At 39.8% G+C, this 16,269-nt stretch overlaps 1 protein-coding gene across 2 annotated transcripts in view; it reads right to left on the bottom strand.

Annotated features, from left to right (window-relative positions):
- Nucleotides 1–16,269, bottom strand: part of CAPN7 (calpain 7) — a 51,949-nt gene that overhangs the window by 10,474 nt on the left and 25,206 nt on the right. For both annotated transcript variants that reach the window (XM_027549136.1, XM_027549143.1), the window contains exons 9-14: nucleotides 16,115–16,208; nucleotides 14,279–14,425; nucleotides 12,862–12,968; nucleotides 12,015–12,135; nucleotides 255–399; nucleotides 40–139 (exon numbers count right to left, since the gene is read on the bottom strand). In XM_027549136.1, the coding sequence (XP_027404937.1) occupies nucleotides 40–139; nucleotides 255–399; nucleotides 12,015–12,135; nucleotides 12,862–12,968; nucleotides 14,279–14,425; nucleotides 16,115–16,208 (714 nt within the window). The remainder of the gene's footprint in view (nucleotides 1–39; nucleotides 140–254; nucleotides 400–12,014; nucleotides 12,136–12,861; nucleotides 12,969–14,278; nucleotides 14,426–16,114; nucleotides 16,209–16,269) is intronic.

The raw sequence follows: 16,269 nt of genomic DNA, 5'->3' as shown, positions 1-16,269 counted from the left end.
CTACTATGAAGCATATTTTGAAATGTGCAAAAAAGTTACCTGTGAATGCATGTTGATTCTTTAAAAAGACCTGGATTCCAACTCAAGTAAATTACATCATAATACTGGCAGAGATCATCCCACGAAATCCAAAATATTCCTAAAAATTAGATGTCTTTGTTAGTCTAAAAAAACCTTAATGACTTGTCAGTTGAGTACATTTTACACTGTTAAAGCATGTTAAGCACATATTATTAAATTAAAAAGTTATTTACCATTGTCTATTTTCTGAGCTGTTCGAGGATCAAAGTTTAAATACTTTTGCAACTCTGGGGTCCAGTTTTTTACATCATTTTCACTATATCTTCCCTTCCAACGTAAATGACTCCAAGGATTTTTCAGTTGGATAAATCGCAGCCCCTATTAAAAAAGCCAGGAGATAACAAAGTTACAAAACAGTTTTACCACATTTTTATTAGTTATATCATTCTCCAAGTGAGGATGCAGTTTGAATACTTATCATTTCTTTTCCCTACAAATAACATCCGAAATTACTATTCTTTAATCAGCACTTGCCTGAGCCCCATATCCGATCAGAAGCTGTAAACGGCTACCTATCTCTAGAGCTATGCTATCCATAAGTAATCACTACTCACATGTGGTCATATATAATTAAGTTTACAAATCAGCTCCTTAGTCGCAGTAGTCACATTTCAAGAGCTCAAGGACCAAGTGTCCTAGGAGCTAGATTCGTGCACAGCACGGGCACAGAACGTTTCATCCTGGCAGGAAGTGCCTCTGGGCCAGGCTGCCCTAGAGCATGGGTGTCCCCTGTCCTCTCAGGGCCTCCTGTGCTGTGGCCTCGCCGGTTTCCAGTGCCCTGTCCCCATGCCTGGCTCTCCCCTGCCCTGCTCTCAGCCCCGTGGGCGACCCACACTCAGTCCCCGCACAGAATGCCTCTGCTCACACTGCGCCTGCTCCTGCGGGCTCTCTGGTCCCCTCTGACCCGCACTCAGTCCCCGCGCAGAACGCCTCTGCTCACGCTGTGCCTGCTCCTGCGGGCTCTCTGGTCCCCTCTGACCCGCACTCAGTCCCCGCGCAGAACGCCTCTGCTCACGCTGCCCCTGCCCCTGCGGGCTCTCTGGTCCCCTCTGACTGCTCTGCTTTCAGATGCTCTTTAGCATCTTCCTCCACTGACTGTCAGAGAACACGAACTCTGCAGTCAGAATGAAACAGTACCAAATTTCAGCTCTACTATTTGTCAGCTCTGCGGGCCCTAGTTGGTCACTGCTCTCTCTGAGCTGCTGTGAAGACTAAATGCAGGAACACAGGCAAATCCTCTAGTAACTTCTTATCATTTAAAAAAAATCATTCGTCTATCTTCGGCCGTGCTGCGTCTTCGATACTTCACACAGGCCTTCTCCGGCTCTGACAAGGGGGGCTGCTCTCCAGGCGCAGTGCACGGGCCTCTCGCGGTGGGGGCTTCTCTTGGTGCAGAGCATGAGCTCTGGAGCATGGGGGCGTTGCAGTGTGTGGGCTCAGCTGTTGCGGTTTCCAGGCTCCACAGCACAAGTCCAACAGTCGTGGTGCAGGAAGGAGTCAGTTGCCCGTGGCACGCAGAATCTCCCCAGACCAGGGGTCAAACCTGCGTCTCCCGCACTGGCAGGCGGATTCTTTACCACTGAGGCCACCAGGGAAGCCCCTTCTCATTTTAATTACTACCTCTCCTTTAAAGTTCACAGGGCTAACAATCTGTATTACGTTAGTTTACAACAAACAATATCCTATCTTACATCATTTCCTACTTCTAATGCAGGAGTCTTGTCTCCCCAGTGTGACTATAAAATCCTTGAAGTGGTTCACATTATTATCCTGTGTCAGAAGTCTGTACTGAGTTTAAAGAACACCATATACGCTCAGTAAATACTGGGTGTGTCTACAGAGTCGATCACATTGACTCAGAAAAACAAAAGAGCATGGAAATCCAAAAGATCTGTCTTATTTCAAGCAGTCAACTTAGAAACTTGTATTCTTTTTCTAATGATGTCACAAACCAAACAATTTGGAAGATATTTTAAAAAACACACACATTTCTTTGCTATTTTAAATGTGGCAAATCATGGCCTGGGGTAGACTTTTGGACATAAATCAGACTGTTTTCTTTAAGGTTACATTCCTGAGAAGCTCATCAACACAATTTCTGTTCTTAGTCTCTTCTGTATCATTTGCGCCTCACCCTGCCCCTGCCACACATCAGCCAACAAACGCTAAACTCCTTTCTGATTCATGAAACCTATTTCCACATGAGCAGAACATCTCTTTATTTCAGGACTTCATCAGCCTTTAACATGAGGAGTATAGAGTAGTAAAAAGTATAAACAAGAATTGCTGCTAAGCTTTTCAGAGGAAGGTCCCAGGTATCACTGACATTCAAGGGCACGAAGGCACGGCTGCAAATTTTGTTTGGATAGAAAACCAGCAATTCAGAGGAACCTGAATGGGGGTATAAATGCTAGAGAACTAAGAAAGTAATCAGGTTTATGATGAAACATTCCATGTCCAGGTACTGCGTAGTGGCAGCAAAGGAAAAGCCTCAGGGATCCCTTGGGAAGATCTGTCTGAATTTAAAGACAGCAGCTTAAAATGGAGATGTACCATCAAAACGGACTATGGAATATTACCCCAAGGAGACAAAAAAATTACTCAAACAAGGATAACTGAGACTAAAGTGAAGGTCGTAAAATACACAAGAGGTTTGAGGCAGTCAAACAAAAGGACAACACTTTCACTCAAGTATTAATATGAAAATATCACTAAGTAAAGAAAGTCACAAATGATGTAAGATTGGGAGTAGCTTTAGTCAAAGATGAGGCAAATCTGCATGAAAGAGTTCTAGAGAAAAAAGCCTGAATGGATCAATAGGGAAATATTTTGAAACAGAAAAGGTATCTCAAAACTGATAGCACAAATAACATAAAAATGATGAACCCAGGAAATTCTTCAAATCTGTACCCAAAGATCATAAAGAAACCCCCGTAAATGTTAACACAGATGACGAAGCCTGTGGGAGACATCAACCCTGACTACAAAGAGACCACAGAACCAAAGGCAGAGGGCGACAGGCAGGACGGCCAGGGGCCCAGGCGGCAGGAGCAACAAGCTGCAAGGGGCAGGCGTCCTTTCCCTTCTCCACACAGAATTAACAGGCGCCTTTTAATTCTGTGTGGAGGGCACCTGGTTCTGCCTCAAGCTAGCTAACCAATGTTTGCCTCGTGGAAATGTTCTTAAGCTATTCATGAAACTATGTGTTTGCTTTGGAAACTGCCTTTCTTCAAGATAGTTCCGCCTGAGACTAACTTTTTTCCTTTTCTCAAACCTTGGGCTGATGATGGCTCAATAAACCAGTATTCCTGTCAATTGATTTATGGCCGGGGGATGACACACCTCTGCCATCCTATCTCAAAAATGCATATTGTGGGAGAGGGGCCTGGTGACACTCCCTCAGCCTTGAGAAGTCTCTCTTGTCTGATTAATGGCTTGCTAAGAGACATAAAACACCTTGCTAAAAGCTAGCAAGGGGGCACTCTTTCTGTCCCCTCTGATGTCTGTCAGAAGCTATCTCTACCTCTATTATACTTTAATAAAACTTTGCTATACAGAAAGCTCCAAGTGGTCATGCTTCATCTCTGAACTCGGATTGAAATCCTCTCCTCCGGAGATCACAAATCCCGGCATGACACGGGGCTCGCAGCAGCAACCTTTCAAAAGGAAACCGGAGCCAATTCCATCGTGTGAGAAGCCTGCTCAGGCTGGTTGTGTTTCTGCTCAGTAACTTTCATAGCATTTTGATATGAATGTGAGCATCATCATGGTAAAGAAACCCATCACCAGGCCACACTTCACTCCATCTTCACACGCTCCAAAGTGCCTTAATCGTGGGATACAGTCCGACCCATCAGCACACCAGCACCAGCTCTAGACTCCCCTGGGCTGCTCAGACAGTTGCTCTGGGACCTGACTGTGCCCACCCGTGGCTGGCAGCCTATGCGTGAAGCAGGGCCTGGCATCCAACTGGGCTCATGGTAGTCAGCCCCTCAGAGGGGCCCACGCAACCTGTAGAGGGCACCACTCGGGCACCGAGCTTGGCTGAGTGGAGGGGTATGCCACTGGGCCCACAGAACGTCTCCTCCACAGGGACGTCTCCACTTCTACAAGACCAAGAAACACAAGTGACATAGTTAACACATAAAAACAAAAAGAAAATGAGGCAGAAAGAGGCAAAAGAAGAAAAGGTCCCCAGTGAAGGAACAAAGAAACCCCAGAAGAAGAACTAACCATCTACCTGATAAAGAGTTCAAGGTAATGATCATTAAGATGTTCAATGAATTCAGGAGAAGAATGCATGAACACAGTGAGATGTTTAATAAATAGTTAGAAAATACAAAAAAGAAACAAACCGCTGAGGAATACAATAGTGAAAATAAAAAATACGCACTAGAAGTAATCAATGCTAGATTAGATGGTACAGAGGAATGAATCACTGAGATGGAAGACAGAGAAGTGGAACCACCCTGGTTGGAGAAAGAAAAGCATTTTTAAAAATGAGGATACTTTAAGAGACTTCTGGGACAACATCAAGCATATTGACCTAACAGTCACATCACAGGGGTCTAAGAAGGAGAACAGAGAAAGGGGTAGAGAACTTAAATGAAGAAAAATAGCTAAAAACTTCCCCAGTCTGGGCAAGAAAACAGACATCCAGGTGCAGGAAGCTCAGAAAGTCCCAAACAAGATGATGCCAAAAAGGTCTACACCAAGACACACTGCAGTTAAAATAGGAAACTTACTGGCAAAGAGAGAGTCTTAAAATCAGCAAGAGAAGAGCAAGGAAATTCCCATATGACCATCAGCTGACTCATAGCATAAACCTTGCAGGTCAGAAGGGAAAGGCACAATATATTAAAAGTACTGAAAGGGAAAAAAGCCTACAGCCAAGAATACTCTACCAAGTAAGGTTACCATTTAGATTTGAGGAAAAGGTAAGACAGTTTCACAGATAAACAAAAGCTAAGAGTTCAGCACTACTAAACCCACTTTACATATCTAAGCACGTCGCTGAGTGAAAAAGAAAAGGCCACAACCAGAAATTAGAAAATTACAAAAGGAAAAATCTTATTGGTAAATGTAGGTATACAATAAAGGGGGCTTCCCTGGTGGCTCAGATGGGAAAGAACCTGCCTGCAATGCAGGAGACCAGGGTTCGATCCCTGGGTTGGGAAGATCCCTCAGGAGAAGGAAATGGCAACCCACTTCAGCAACCCTGCCTGGAGAATCCCATGGACACGGGAGCCCAGCGGGCTACAATCCATGGGATCACAAAGAGTCGGGACTCACGCACACACACGCACGCGCGCACACACACACACTACACAGAGTAAAGCCAGAAGATAAATTACTTATAAAGCTAGTAGAAAGGTTAATAAACAAAAGCAGTAAAATCATCTATATGCACAATATGTATGGTTAAGGGATACATATATAACTTAAAAGTATGGTAAGAGATACAGACATGCCAAGAAAGGTCTATCTAGTCAAAGCTGTGCTTTCTCCAGTAGTCATGTATGGATGTGAGAGTTGGACTATAAAGAAAGCTGAGTGCCGAAGAATTGATGCTTTTGAACTGTGGTGTTGGAGAAGACTCTTGAGAGTCCCTTGGACTGCAAGGAGAGCCAACCAGTCCATCCTAAAGGAGATCAGTCCTGGGTGTTCATTGGAAGGACTGATTCCAAAGCTGAAGCTCCAATACTTTGGCCACCTGATGCAAAGAACTGACTCACTGAAAAAGACCCTGATGCTGGGACACTGAAGCCAGGAGGAGAAGGGGACGACAGAGGTTGAGATAGTTGGATGGCATCGCTGACGTGAGTTTGAGCAAGCTCCGGGAGTTGGTGATGGACAGGGAAGTCTGGCGTGCTGCAGTCCATGGGGTCACAAAGAGTCAGACACAACTGAGCGACTAAACTGAACTGAAGGGATACGTATAACAAAGAGATGTAACATGTGATGCCAGAAACATGAAATGTGGACAGTGTCAGTAAAAATGCATAGTTGTTAGGATGCATCTGAACTTAAAAGGATGTGAACTTAAAACAATCATGTGTAAATATATGCATATGCACACACACATGACATGTATGTATTGCAATACGCACACCTTGGGGCTTCCCAGGGGGCGCTAGTAGTGAAGAATCTGCTGGTCAATTCAGGAGACATAAGAGACGTGGGTTCAGTCCCTGGGTCAGGAAGATCCCCTGGAGGAGGAAATGGCACCCCACTATGGTATTCTTGCCAGGAGAATCCCACGGACAGAGGAACCTGGAAGGCTACGGTCCGTGGGGTCACAAAGAGTCAGACACAACTGAGTGTTTGAGCACAGCATACAGCACACAAACCTCATGGTAACCACAAGTCAAAAATCTCTAATAGATACACACAGAAAAGACAAGGAAGGAATCCAAACATAACACTAAAGACAGTCATCAATCACAATGAAAGAAAACAAAAGAAGAAAGGAGCCAAAAAACTACAAAAATAACCCTAAATGATGAACAAATACCTATCAATAATTACTTTAAATGTAAACAGACTAAATCAGAAGACATACAGTGGATAAAGAAAATAAAACAATAAAAATAAAGAAAACAAGACCCATATAAATGCTGCCTACAGAGACTCAGTTCAGATCTAAAGGCACACACAGATTCCAAGTGAGGGTATGGAAAAAGGTATTCCATGTAAATGGAAACAAAAAGAAAGCTGGGATAGCAATACTTTGTATCAGACAAAATAGAGTTTAAAACAAAGACTGTAACAAGAGACAATGGATCAATCCAAGAAAAAGATACAATTTTAAATACATATGCATTCAACATAAGAGCACCCAAATACATAAAGCAAATATTAACAGACATAATGGGAAAAATGAACAGTAACACAATATTACTAGGAGGTAGTAACATGCCACTTGTATCAACGGATAAATCACCTAGGCAGAAAAATCATCATTAAGAAAACCACTTATATTGCACATTAGACCCAATGGACTTAACAGATATCTACAGAACATCCCATCCAAAACCAGCAGCATACACATCCTTTTCAAGTGCACATAGAACATTCTCCAAGACAAATCACGCACCAGGCCTCAAAACAAGTCTCAATAAATTTAAAAAGACTGAAACCACATCAAACATCTTTTCTGACCACAAGAATCTAAGACTAGAAATCAACCACAAGAAAGAACTGCAAAAACCACAAACACATAAAAGCTAAGCAACCTGCAACTAAACAACTAATAGGTCACTGAAGAAGTCAAAGAGGAAATTTAAAAATATCTTGAGATAGATAAAAATGGAAACACAACAATCACAATCTATGAGATGCAGCAAAAGCAATTCTAAAAGGGAAGTTTACAGTGATACAAGACTTCCTCAGAAATAAAGAAAAATCTCAAACACCTAACTTTATACCTAAAGGCAGTAGGAAAAAAACAAACAAAACCCAAAGTTAGTAGAAGGAAAGAAATCATAAAGATGAGAGCAGAAATAAATGAAATAGAAACTAAAAAAAAAAAAAAGAAAGAAAAGATAAGTGAAAGTAAGACCTGGTTTGTTGAAAATATAAACAAAACTGACAAATTTTAATTGAACTAATCAACAAAGAGAGCCCAAATAAGTCAAATAAGAAATAAGAAAGAAGTTACGACTGACATCACAGAAGTACAAATGATCATAAGAAGTTACTACAAACAATTATACACCCGTAAAATGGACAACCTGGAACAAATGAATAAATTCCTAGAAACGTACAATCTCTCAAGATGGAATCAGGAAGAAACACAAGACACGAACCAATCAACGACCAGTGATGAAGTTGAACCAGTAATTTACAAACTCTCCACAAACAAAGTCCAGGACCAGAGAGTTTTATGGGTGAATTCTATTGAATGTTTAAAGAAGAATTAACATCTATCTTTCTCAAAGTATTCCAAAGAGCTGAAAATGAAGGAATGCTTCCAAACTTATTCTCAAAGACCAGCAGTTTTGATACCCAAACTAAAAATACCACACGGAAAGAAAACCATAGGCAGTGTCACTGATGAGCATCAGATGCAAAAATCCTCAACAAAATATTAGCAAACCCAACTCAACAATATATTAAAAGGTCACACACCATGATCAAGTGGGATTTATCCCATGGATGCAAGGACGATTCAACATTTGCAAATCAAACAAGGGGTAACACCCTATTAACAAATTGAAGAATAAAAATCATATGGTCATTTCCATAGAGGCAGAAGAAGCTTTAACAAAATTCAACATCTCTTTACAATAAAAACTCTCAACAAAGTAGGTACAGAGGGACCTTAACATAATAAAGGCCGTATATGACAAGCCTATAGCAAACTTCATTCTCAACAGTGAAAAACAGAAAACATCCCCTCTAAGATCAGGAACAAGACAAGATGTCCACTCCTGCCACTTTTATTCAGTCCTAGCCACGGCAATTAGACAAGCAAAATAAATAAAGGGAATCCAAATTGTTAAGTAAGACACAGAACTATCACTGTTTGCACGAGACATGATACTATACACAGAAAATCCTGAAGATGCCACCAAAAAACTATCAGAACTACTAAATGAATTTGGTAGCACTATAGGACACAAGATTAACATACAGTAATCTGTTATGCTTCTATACACTAACAACGATCAGGGAAATTAAGAAAACAGCTTCATTTCCAATTGCCACAGAAATAATAAAACACTGAGGAACAAAACTAACCAAGGAAGTGAAAGACCTACACTCTGAAAGCTGTAAGACACGGAGGCAAGGAATTAAAGATGACACAAACAAACGGAAAGCCATACCATGCTCACGGAGCAAAGAGTTAATGCTGTTAAAGTGCCATATAACCCAAGGCAATCCACAGATGCACTACAGTCCCTGAGGAAATACCAATGACGATTTCCCCAGAACTAGAACAAATAACTAAAACTTGTACAGAAACACAAAAGACCCCAAATAGCCGAAACAACCTTGAGAAAGAAAAACAAAGCTATGAAGTCTCACAATTCTCTGATTTCACACCAAACTACAAAGCTACAGTAATCAAAACAACATGGTACTGGCCCAAAAACAGGCACATGTATCAGTGGAGCGTACAGAGCCCAGAAATAAACCCACACTTATAACTAATTTATGACAAAGGAGCCAGAAGAAACACACAGAGGGAAAAAAAGTTTCTTCAATAAAAAGTGTTAGGAAACCTGGACAGTTACATGTTAAAAAAAAGGAACGGGAACCATATCTTACACCATATACAAAAATAATCTCAAAATGGATTTAAAGACTTAAATGTAAGTCTTGAAACCATTAAGCTCCTAGAGGAAGACATAAGCAGTATGGTCCTTGGAAGTATTTTTGTATCTGTGTCCTCAGGCAAGGGAAACAAAAGCAAAAACAAACAAACAATGTTACATCAAACTACGAAACTTTGCAAGGTGAAGGAATTATCAACAAAATGAAAAGGCCACCTACTGAATGGGAGAAAATATTTGCAAATAATTTATCTGATGAGGGGATAATATCCAAAACATACAAAGAATTCATACAGCTCAGCAACAGAAAAATAGAACCTAATTAAACAAATGGGCAAAGGACTTGCACATTGATTTTTTCCAAAGATGATATACAGATGGCCAACACATATATGAAAAGATACTCAACATCACTAATCAGGAAAATGTAAAAGAAAACCACAATGCAACATCACTTTACACCTGTCAGAACAGCTACAGTAAAAAAGACAACAAATAACAAACGTTGGCAAGGATGCAAAGAAATGCACTTTGGGTGGGAATGTGAACTGGGTGTAGGCATTATGAAAACAGTATGGGGACCCCCCAAAAAAATTAAAAACAGAACTGCCATATGATCAAGCAATTTCACTTCTGGGCATTTGTCCATAGAAAACGAAAACACTAATCTGGAAAACATATGCCCACCAACGTTCACTGCAACATTGTATACAAGAGCCAAGATATGGAAGCAACTTAAGTGTCCACTGACGGATGAATGGATAAAAAAAAACAAAACAAAACCGGTATACATATATACAGTGAAATGTTAGCCATTAAAAAAGAATGAAATCTTGCTATTTGTCATGGGTCTTGGGGGTATTATGCTACGTGAAACTGTGAGAGAAAGAAAAATACTGTATGATTTCACTTATGTGTGGAATGTAAAAAACAGAACAAATGAGCAAACAGTACAGAAGCAGATCCACAGATACAGAAGAAGACAGGCGGCCGCCTGCGTGGGATGGGGTGGGGGGCTGTGAGCAAAACAGGCGAGGCAGATAAAGAAGCACAAAGTGCAGCTGCAAAACAAACAGGCAACGGGATGACAGGTTCAGCGCCGGGAACACAGTCAATAACACTGTGACAGCTTCGTATGGGGACAGACGGTGACTGTGGCGACTGTTCCGTGAGGTACGGAACTATCACACCACCACGCTGTCCCCCACGCAGGGCTGCACAGCATCACACCGCGATCTAAAGTACAGAAAACACAAGCGACCTTTATCACTACACAATAACTGACACATCAAACTGATACTGTGTGAATAATGCTGCTGATTCTTAACAAGGCTATTATTTGAGAAGCTTACTTCACCGAAATTTAATAATTTTTTAATGCTTTGTTTTCAAGTCAAACCACAGGTACCTGTTTTTCTCTTAAATGTTATTTTTCCAGTTTCTTCTAAACAATCAGAACAAATACTTATTTCTTGAAGTAAATGGTGTATCTTTACAGAAATTTTCCTCACATTCAAGCTTCCTTTCAAACTATTTCATTGTCTAAATTTAAATCTCTTGCCAGATACATTCATTAACGTCTATCTCAAAGGATATTCTAACAGTAAAATTATTATTAAATAATAGCAACTGTTACTCTCAATGTTTTACTTGGTTTGTGTGGCAAGATACATTCCTAAACAAACACAGATATTTCAGTTTAACTCACATAAATTTTTTTATTTTTTTGCTTTATGCAGTCAATTTTTATGCCACTTTTAAAGGGAGAGAAAATTCTATACAGAATGCTTAGTGGCACAATAGTGGCTTTAAGACTATAAATTTTTAGATGTTGCAGCACATCCCTACTGCCTTCATAATTCATATGCCTTCATAATGCATATAGTTCCATGTGCCACATAAGAAAATCAATTTAAATACACAGTTAGTACCCTGTTCTTGGTGATTGATCACTACTTCTTTCTGTAAATTTAAGCAGGAAAACTGGAATATACAGCTAGTTAAACTTTTCAGTAACTAAACAGCTTAGTTTCTATACCATAAGGGAAAGAGAGCTCTTTCCTTAATGATTTTTATATTTTCTAATCCATTGTACAGACATATTTTTCAGTGAAAAAAACGAAGCAATAACACGAGAGAAAATAAAAGTCACTGTGCCAGTATCAGAGCACAGAGGAAGGGCCTGAGAAAGGCCTCCCGGTGCAAGGGCTGCTAGAAAACACGTGCAAACCCGCTGGCATGCTTCTTACTCATAGGTATCCTCTTATTTTTCATCTGGGCACAAGTATTCACTGAAGGCTCTACAGTCTGACCCTGTGACTGAGCCCCAAACCCAACAGACAGCCCAGAGCCTCGAGGGACGTGTGTTCACCTCAACCCTACTACTTTTATGGAAAAAAAAAAGAGGCACACAACGTTCCTGTTGCATTGTCAATATCTGTACTGCCACTGCCACGGTCTTTACATTTCCCACCTTTTAATTCATCACCTCCAATGGGAGAGGTCAAGTTGTTTAATGTAACAGGTAGAACGGTTTTCAAACTTGGTCTAAATCTTGACTTATCAGTATTTAAAAAGCTCATATGTTATTTGGAATGCTTGCGATGTCTTACTAGCAAACAAGAAAAGCAAGGGAAATGAAACGTGAGGCGGAACCTTGAATTCTCTGATGTCCAGCACAGCGTACGCGTGTGTGGGGACCAGGCCCCACTTCTCGCCTTCAGCCTCGGTCATCACTCCAGTGGATGCAGTAATGAGGACGTCTCCTTTGTGAAATCTGGAATGGACCCAACAGATCAACAACCAAAGGTAAACACATCCGTACCTCAGATTACACCATCTTTCCTTTACATCAAAATTTCCACCAAGTGGAAATCTTTTCTAAAACAGGCTATTTTCAACACCCACCAGAGAAGTACATTTTTATTTTACAGCAAATCAGAAAAAACTATCACATTTATTTCTTTTCCCTCCCAGTTTTAGACAAACTAATTCTCAGAAACCTATCAATGAAGAAAAATAAATGCTAAATTTTCAAATGATTTACAAATAAAGGTGAAGATGGAAAATACCAAATGCATTTCTCCCAAAACTGTATAATTTTCTTCGTCAAATCACTGAGCTTTCTGGTTTCAAGACTGAATGTGTATTACTGTACAGACAGTTTTCCAGCTCTTCACATGGATGATCCATTTAAGGCGTAAGCTATCTTTATGTTCTCACCCTCCTCTTTTCCCACCTTCCCTCAAATTGGTAAGTACTCAGGAAGTACAAAATAGTCTTTCCAATATTCCTTTATCCAAATGTTTTGGATTATCTACCATCTGGATTAATTGCAAGCGTCTCTGAGGGCTGGCTGGAGCGAGTGCATCAAGTGAGTATTTTAAAAACACAACTTCCCTAATAACTGAGAATGACAGCCTCTGCAGTATCCATTCTCAACAAGACATGAAGCGCTTAAATGGCCTCTTTTAGCACAAGAGAGAGAGAGAGAAGTGTTCACCTTTGGTAAAGCATTCGGAACGAGCTATCCTTGCTGAAAGCCTGGCTGTCGGAGTGCATGGCGATCCTTTCTGGTATCCACCCGGTCAGGGCATGAAGATCAATGTTCTGCAACATAAACCCAGTTAGGACGGTCACTGTGGTTTTCAAGCGCCTAAATAAGTCCCCAGGGTACGCCATTAAATCCCACTGATCTGATATGATGATTCTGATAGGAATAAATCAGAAGGCAGTAAGTTGTTTTCTATCCGTATGAATCTCTTGTATGCGTATGCTCAGCCGTGTCCGACTCTTTGCGACCCTACGGACTGTAGCCCGCCAGGCTCCTCGGTCCACGGGATTTTCCAGGCAAAAATACTGGAGTGGGTTGCTATTTCCCTCTCCAGGGATAATAAATCTTTTATTATTGGGTGGGTTGCATTTTCCTTCTTCAGAAAAATAAACCTCTTACTTAACTCAAATTCCCATCTGGATTTAAGCACAAGCCTGTCTTTTCCTCACATTCTCTGCTGCTTTTCCAGAATACATTTACTGATATATCTGATGAAAACTCAAAACATTTAATAGGAAAAACTGCTTTGATGATGATGATGACAGTTGACTCGGTAAATCAACAGGCAATGGATGAGAAAGCTAAACTAAAAATATTTGAAGGACAGAGAAACTGAACATGGAGGCTGGGAAGAAATTTGTTAACATCCTTCTACCTTTAACTATGACCTATATATTCTTTGATTAGCATTATAAGCAGCAGCAGGATGAAGGAGGCCAGGCACTGGGCTAGGATACTAACCAGGAAAGAGTAATAGGTGATTTGCATATATTACTTCATTTAATCTTTATAGTTCTTGAGAGGTGGGTATTATCCTCATGTTACAGACAAGCAAAGAAGCTAAGAAAGGGTAAACACCTTTTCTAAGGCCACAGGCTCATCAGTGTTATAATTTAAAGTCATGCTAGTCTGAAGAATTTCTGGCGTAAGGCTGTAGTTGACAACTAAAGGACACTGGCAGATACCTTGATTTTACAGATAAAGTTGTGTTAAGGTTGGGAAAAACTAACCCCAAAGTCCTTGAGCCTGAATTTATATATTAAAAAAAAACCACAGAAGGATGACAATATGAATCATCCCTTTGATTTGAGAGGTTCTTTGGAAAGGTACACTACATTTATTTGGCCCTGTATCCCACCAGAACAGTAGACACATACACTTCAGGCTTTCCTGAATACTAAATCTACACAACGTGCAAATAATCTTACAAAAGAAAACATGCACTCCCATAACAACTGGTTGGTCAATATTTTTCAGGGGCTGATAATGTTTTCATTTAAACCAAATACATCATCTACAATCTTTCAAACTTAGAATAATCGTATTAGGTAGCATAAGCCTGTGTCTGGATCATCTTATTACTTACTGAATTGGATCCTGGGAAATCATAACCTCCCATGACTTTCATGTATGCCTTTTCTATGAGAGAAACCCATAATTCACTTTTGTTGTTAGAATAGGAACAGAGCAATTCTCCTTTGTGATCAACAGGTAACTGGTCATCAATTATCACCTGGAGAAAGAGAACATTAACTTCTTTGGGTGGTACAAAATATCTTAAAATCTTTTCTATCAAAAAACTTCCACACCTCTTATACTGAATAAAATAAAAGGCATGCTATGTCAATTACTAAGTTAATGGTAGTTTCATATTTCTGGAAACTGATCAATTATAAAATGTTTTGTGATGCCTTTCTTAAGGTTTACAACTTAATCTTCCTCTCAGGTATTAACCTGGAGCCAATTGGTTGGAAAATGTTATGGATCTACCAACAAAATTATTAGGGATTCTAGAAATGTACTTTATATCTAAAATGATTTACAAAAGGACCTCTCACTACTAAGGGAAATAACAACAGTACCCTAAATCTGCAAAAAGATTCATGCTATACTTAGTAGTAAAACATTATGGCTAAATAATACATTTAAATAATATAGAAGCAGAGAAATAATCACCAAAAACATGCAGCCTCTAATTCACATTATAGAGTGATTTGGGAAACAGAATAAAAAGAATTTTGATTTATTAATAGAGAAACTATGCAACTGCATTTTGAAAGATTCTTTAAACCAGAGATTATTTACAAATTATAGTTCAGGAAAACCATTCTCAATAATTCTGTTTAGTCCTTAAGAAATTAACTAGAGCAATCATTCTGAAAGGTTGTTCTCAGACAACATCACCACCATCACCTAGAAACCTGTTAGATATGCAAATTCTGGCCCTTCTGCAGACCTACTGAATCAGATGCTTTGGGGGTGGAGCCAGGAATCTTTCTTAACAAGCACTCCAAATGATTCTGTGCACCCCAAAGTTTGATTCTTATTCAACTAGAGAGTAACTTCTAAGCTTCCCACACTAGAATCAGTGTGGAATCTTGTTTAAATGTGTATTCTGATTCAGCAGGTCCAGGATGAGGCCCAAGTTCAGAAATTCTAACAAATTCCTATGTGCATGAATGCTAAGTCACTTCAGTCGTGTCCAATTATTTGCAATGTCCTCTGTCCATGGGACTCTTCAGGCAAAAATACTGGAGTGGGTTGCCATGCCCTCCTCCATGGGTCTTCCCGACCCAGGTAGTCAAACCCATGTCTCTTATGTCTCCTACATTGGCAGGCGAGTTCTTTACCACCAGCACCACCTGGGAAGCCCAGCAAATTCCCAAGGGATACTAATGTTGATCCCTGGACTTAATGAGCTGACAGGAACTAGAGAATCCTAACAATGCAAGGCCCTTACAAGATCGTTCGGAATCCTTAGAGAAAGATTTGCAATTTAAAACTATGTATATATTTCACAAAGGAAAACAATATTAAAGGTGTCTTACACCTCGATTTACACACATAAATTGTTCTAATGGACTTAAGTGTGTCTGATATCTTTTTAATCAAAAAGGTTATAAATGACCACCAGATTAAAATTCATTTTAAGGATAAGCAAACATTAGCTCAATGCTACTTCTTGGAGCTTTCTATAAATTTTCCCAAACTCATTTTTAAAAGACTTTATGCTTGCCATGATTTTTTATTTTTAATTATTATTGATGATGTTATTGGTAGTAATATGTATAATATCACAGAGTCAAAATCAACTAAACTGACTTTTTAAATGTTTACATAAATAACATTTCTTAATGACTCTACTTAAGATTCAAAGGTAGGGAAGAAAGAAGGGGTTGATATGGAGAGAAACGTTATTCACCTTTCTGGGCACACCATTGAGGTGAAGTTTTACCATATACTTTCCACAAGGATTGTACTCTGGCTCACCATCCTTATTCTGAGGATAAATTATGCTTTAGTAAGGGAAAGAAATGGTGAAATACCAACATTAATATTCAATATAAACTACTATGC

Source organism: Bos indicus x Bos taurus, chromosome 1 (assembly GCF_003369695.1).
Source record: "Bos indicus x Bos taurus breed Angus x Brahman F1 hybrid chromosome 1, Bos_hybrid_MaternalHap_v2.0, whole genome shotgun sequence".
Taxonomy (NCBI): domain Eukaryota; kingdom Metazoa; phylum Chordata; class Mammalia; order Artiodactyla; family Bovidae; genus Bos; species Bos indicus x Bos taurus.
The sequence above is the reverse complement of the archived record's forward strand: the minus strand, read 5'-3'. Positions and strand labels throughout refer to the sequence as shown.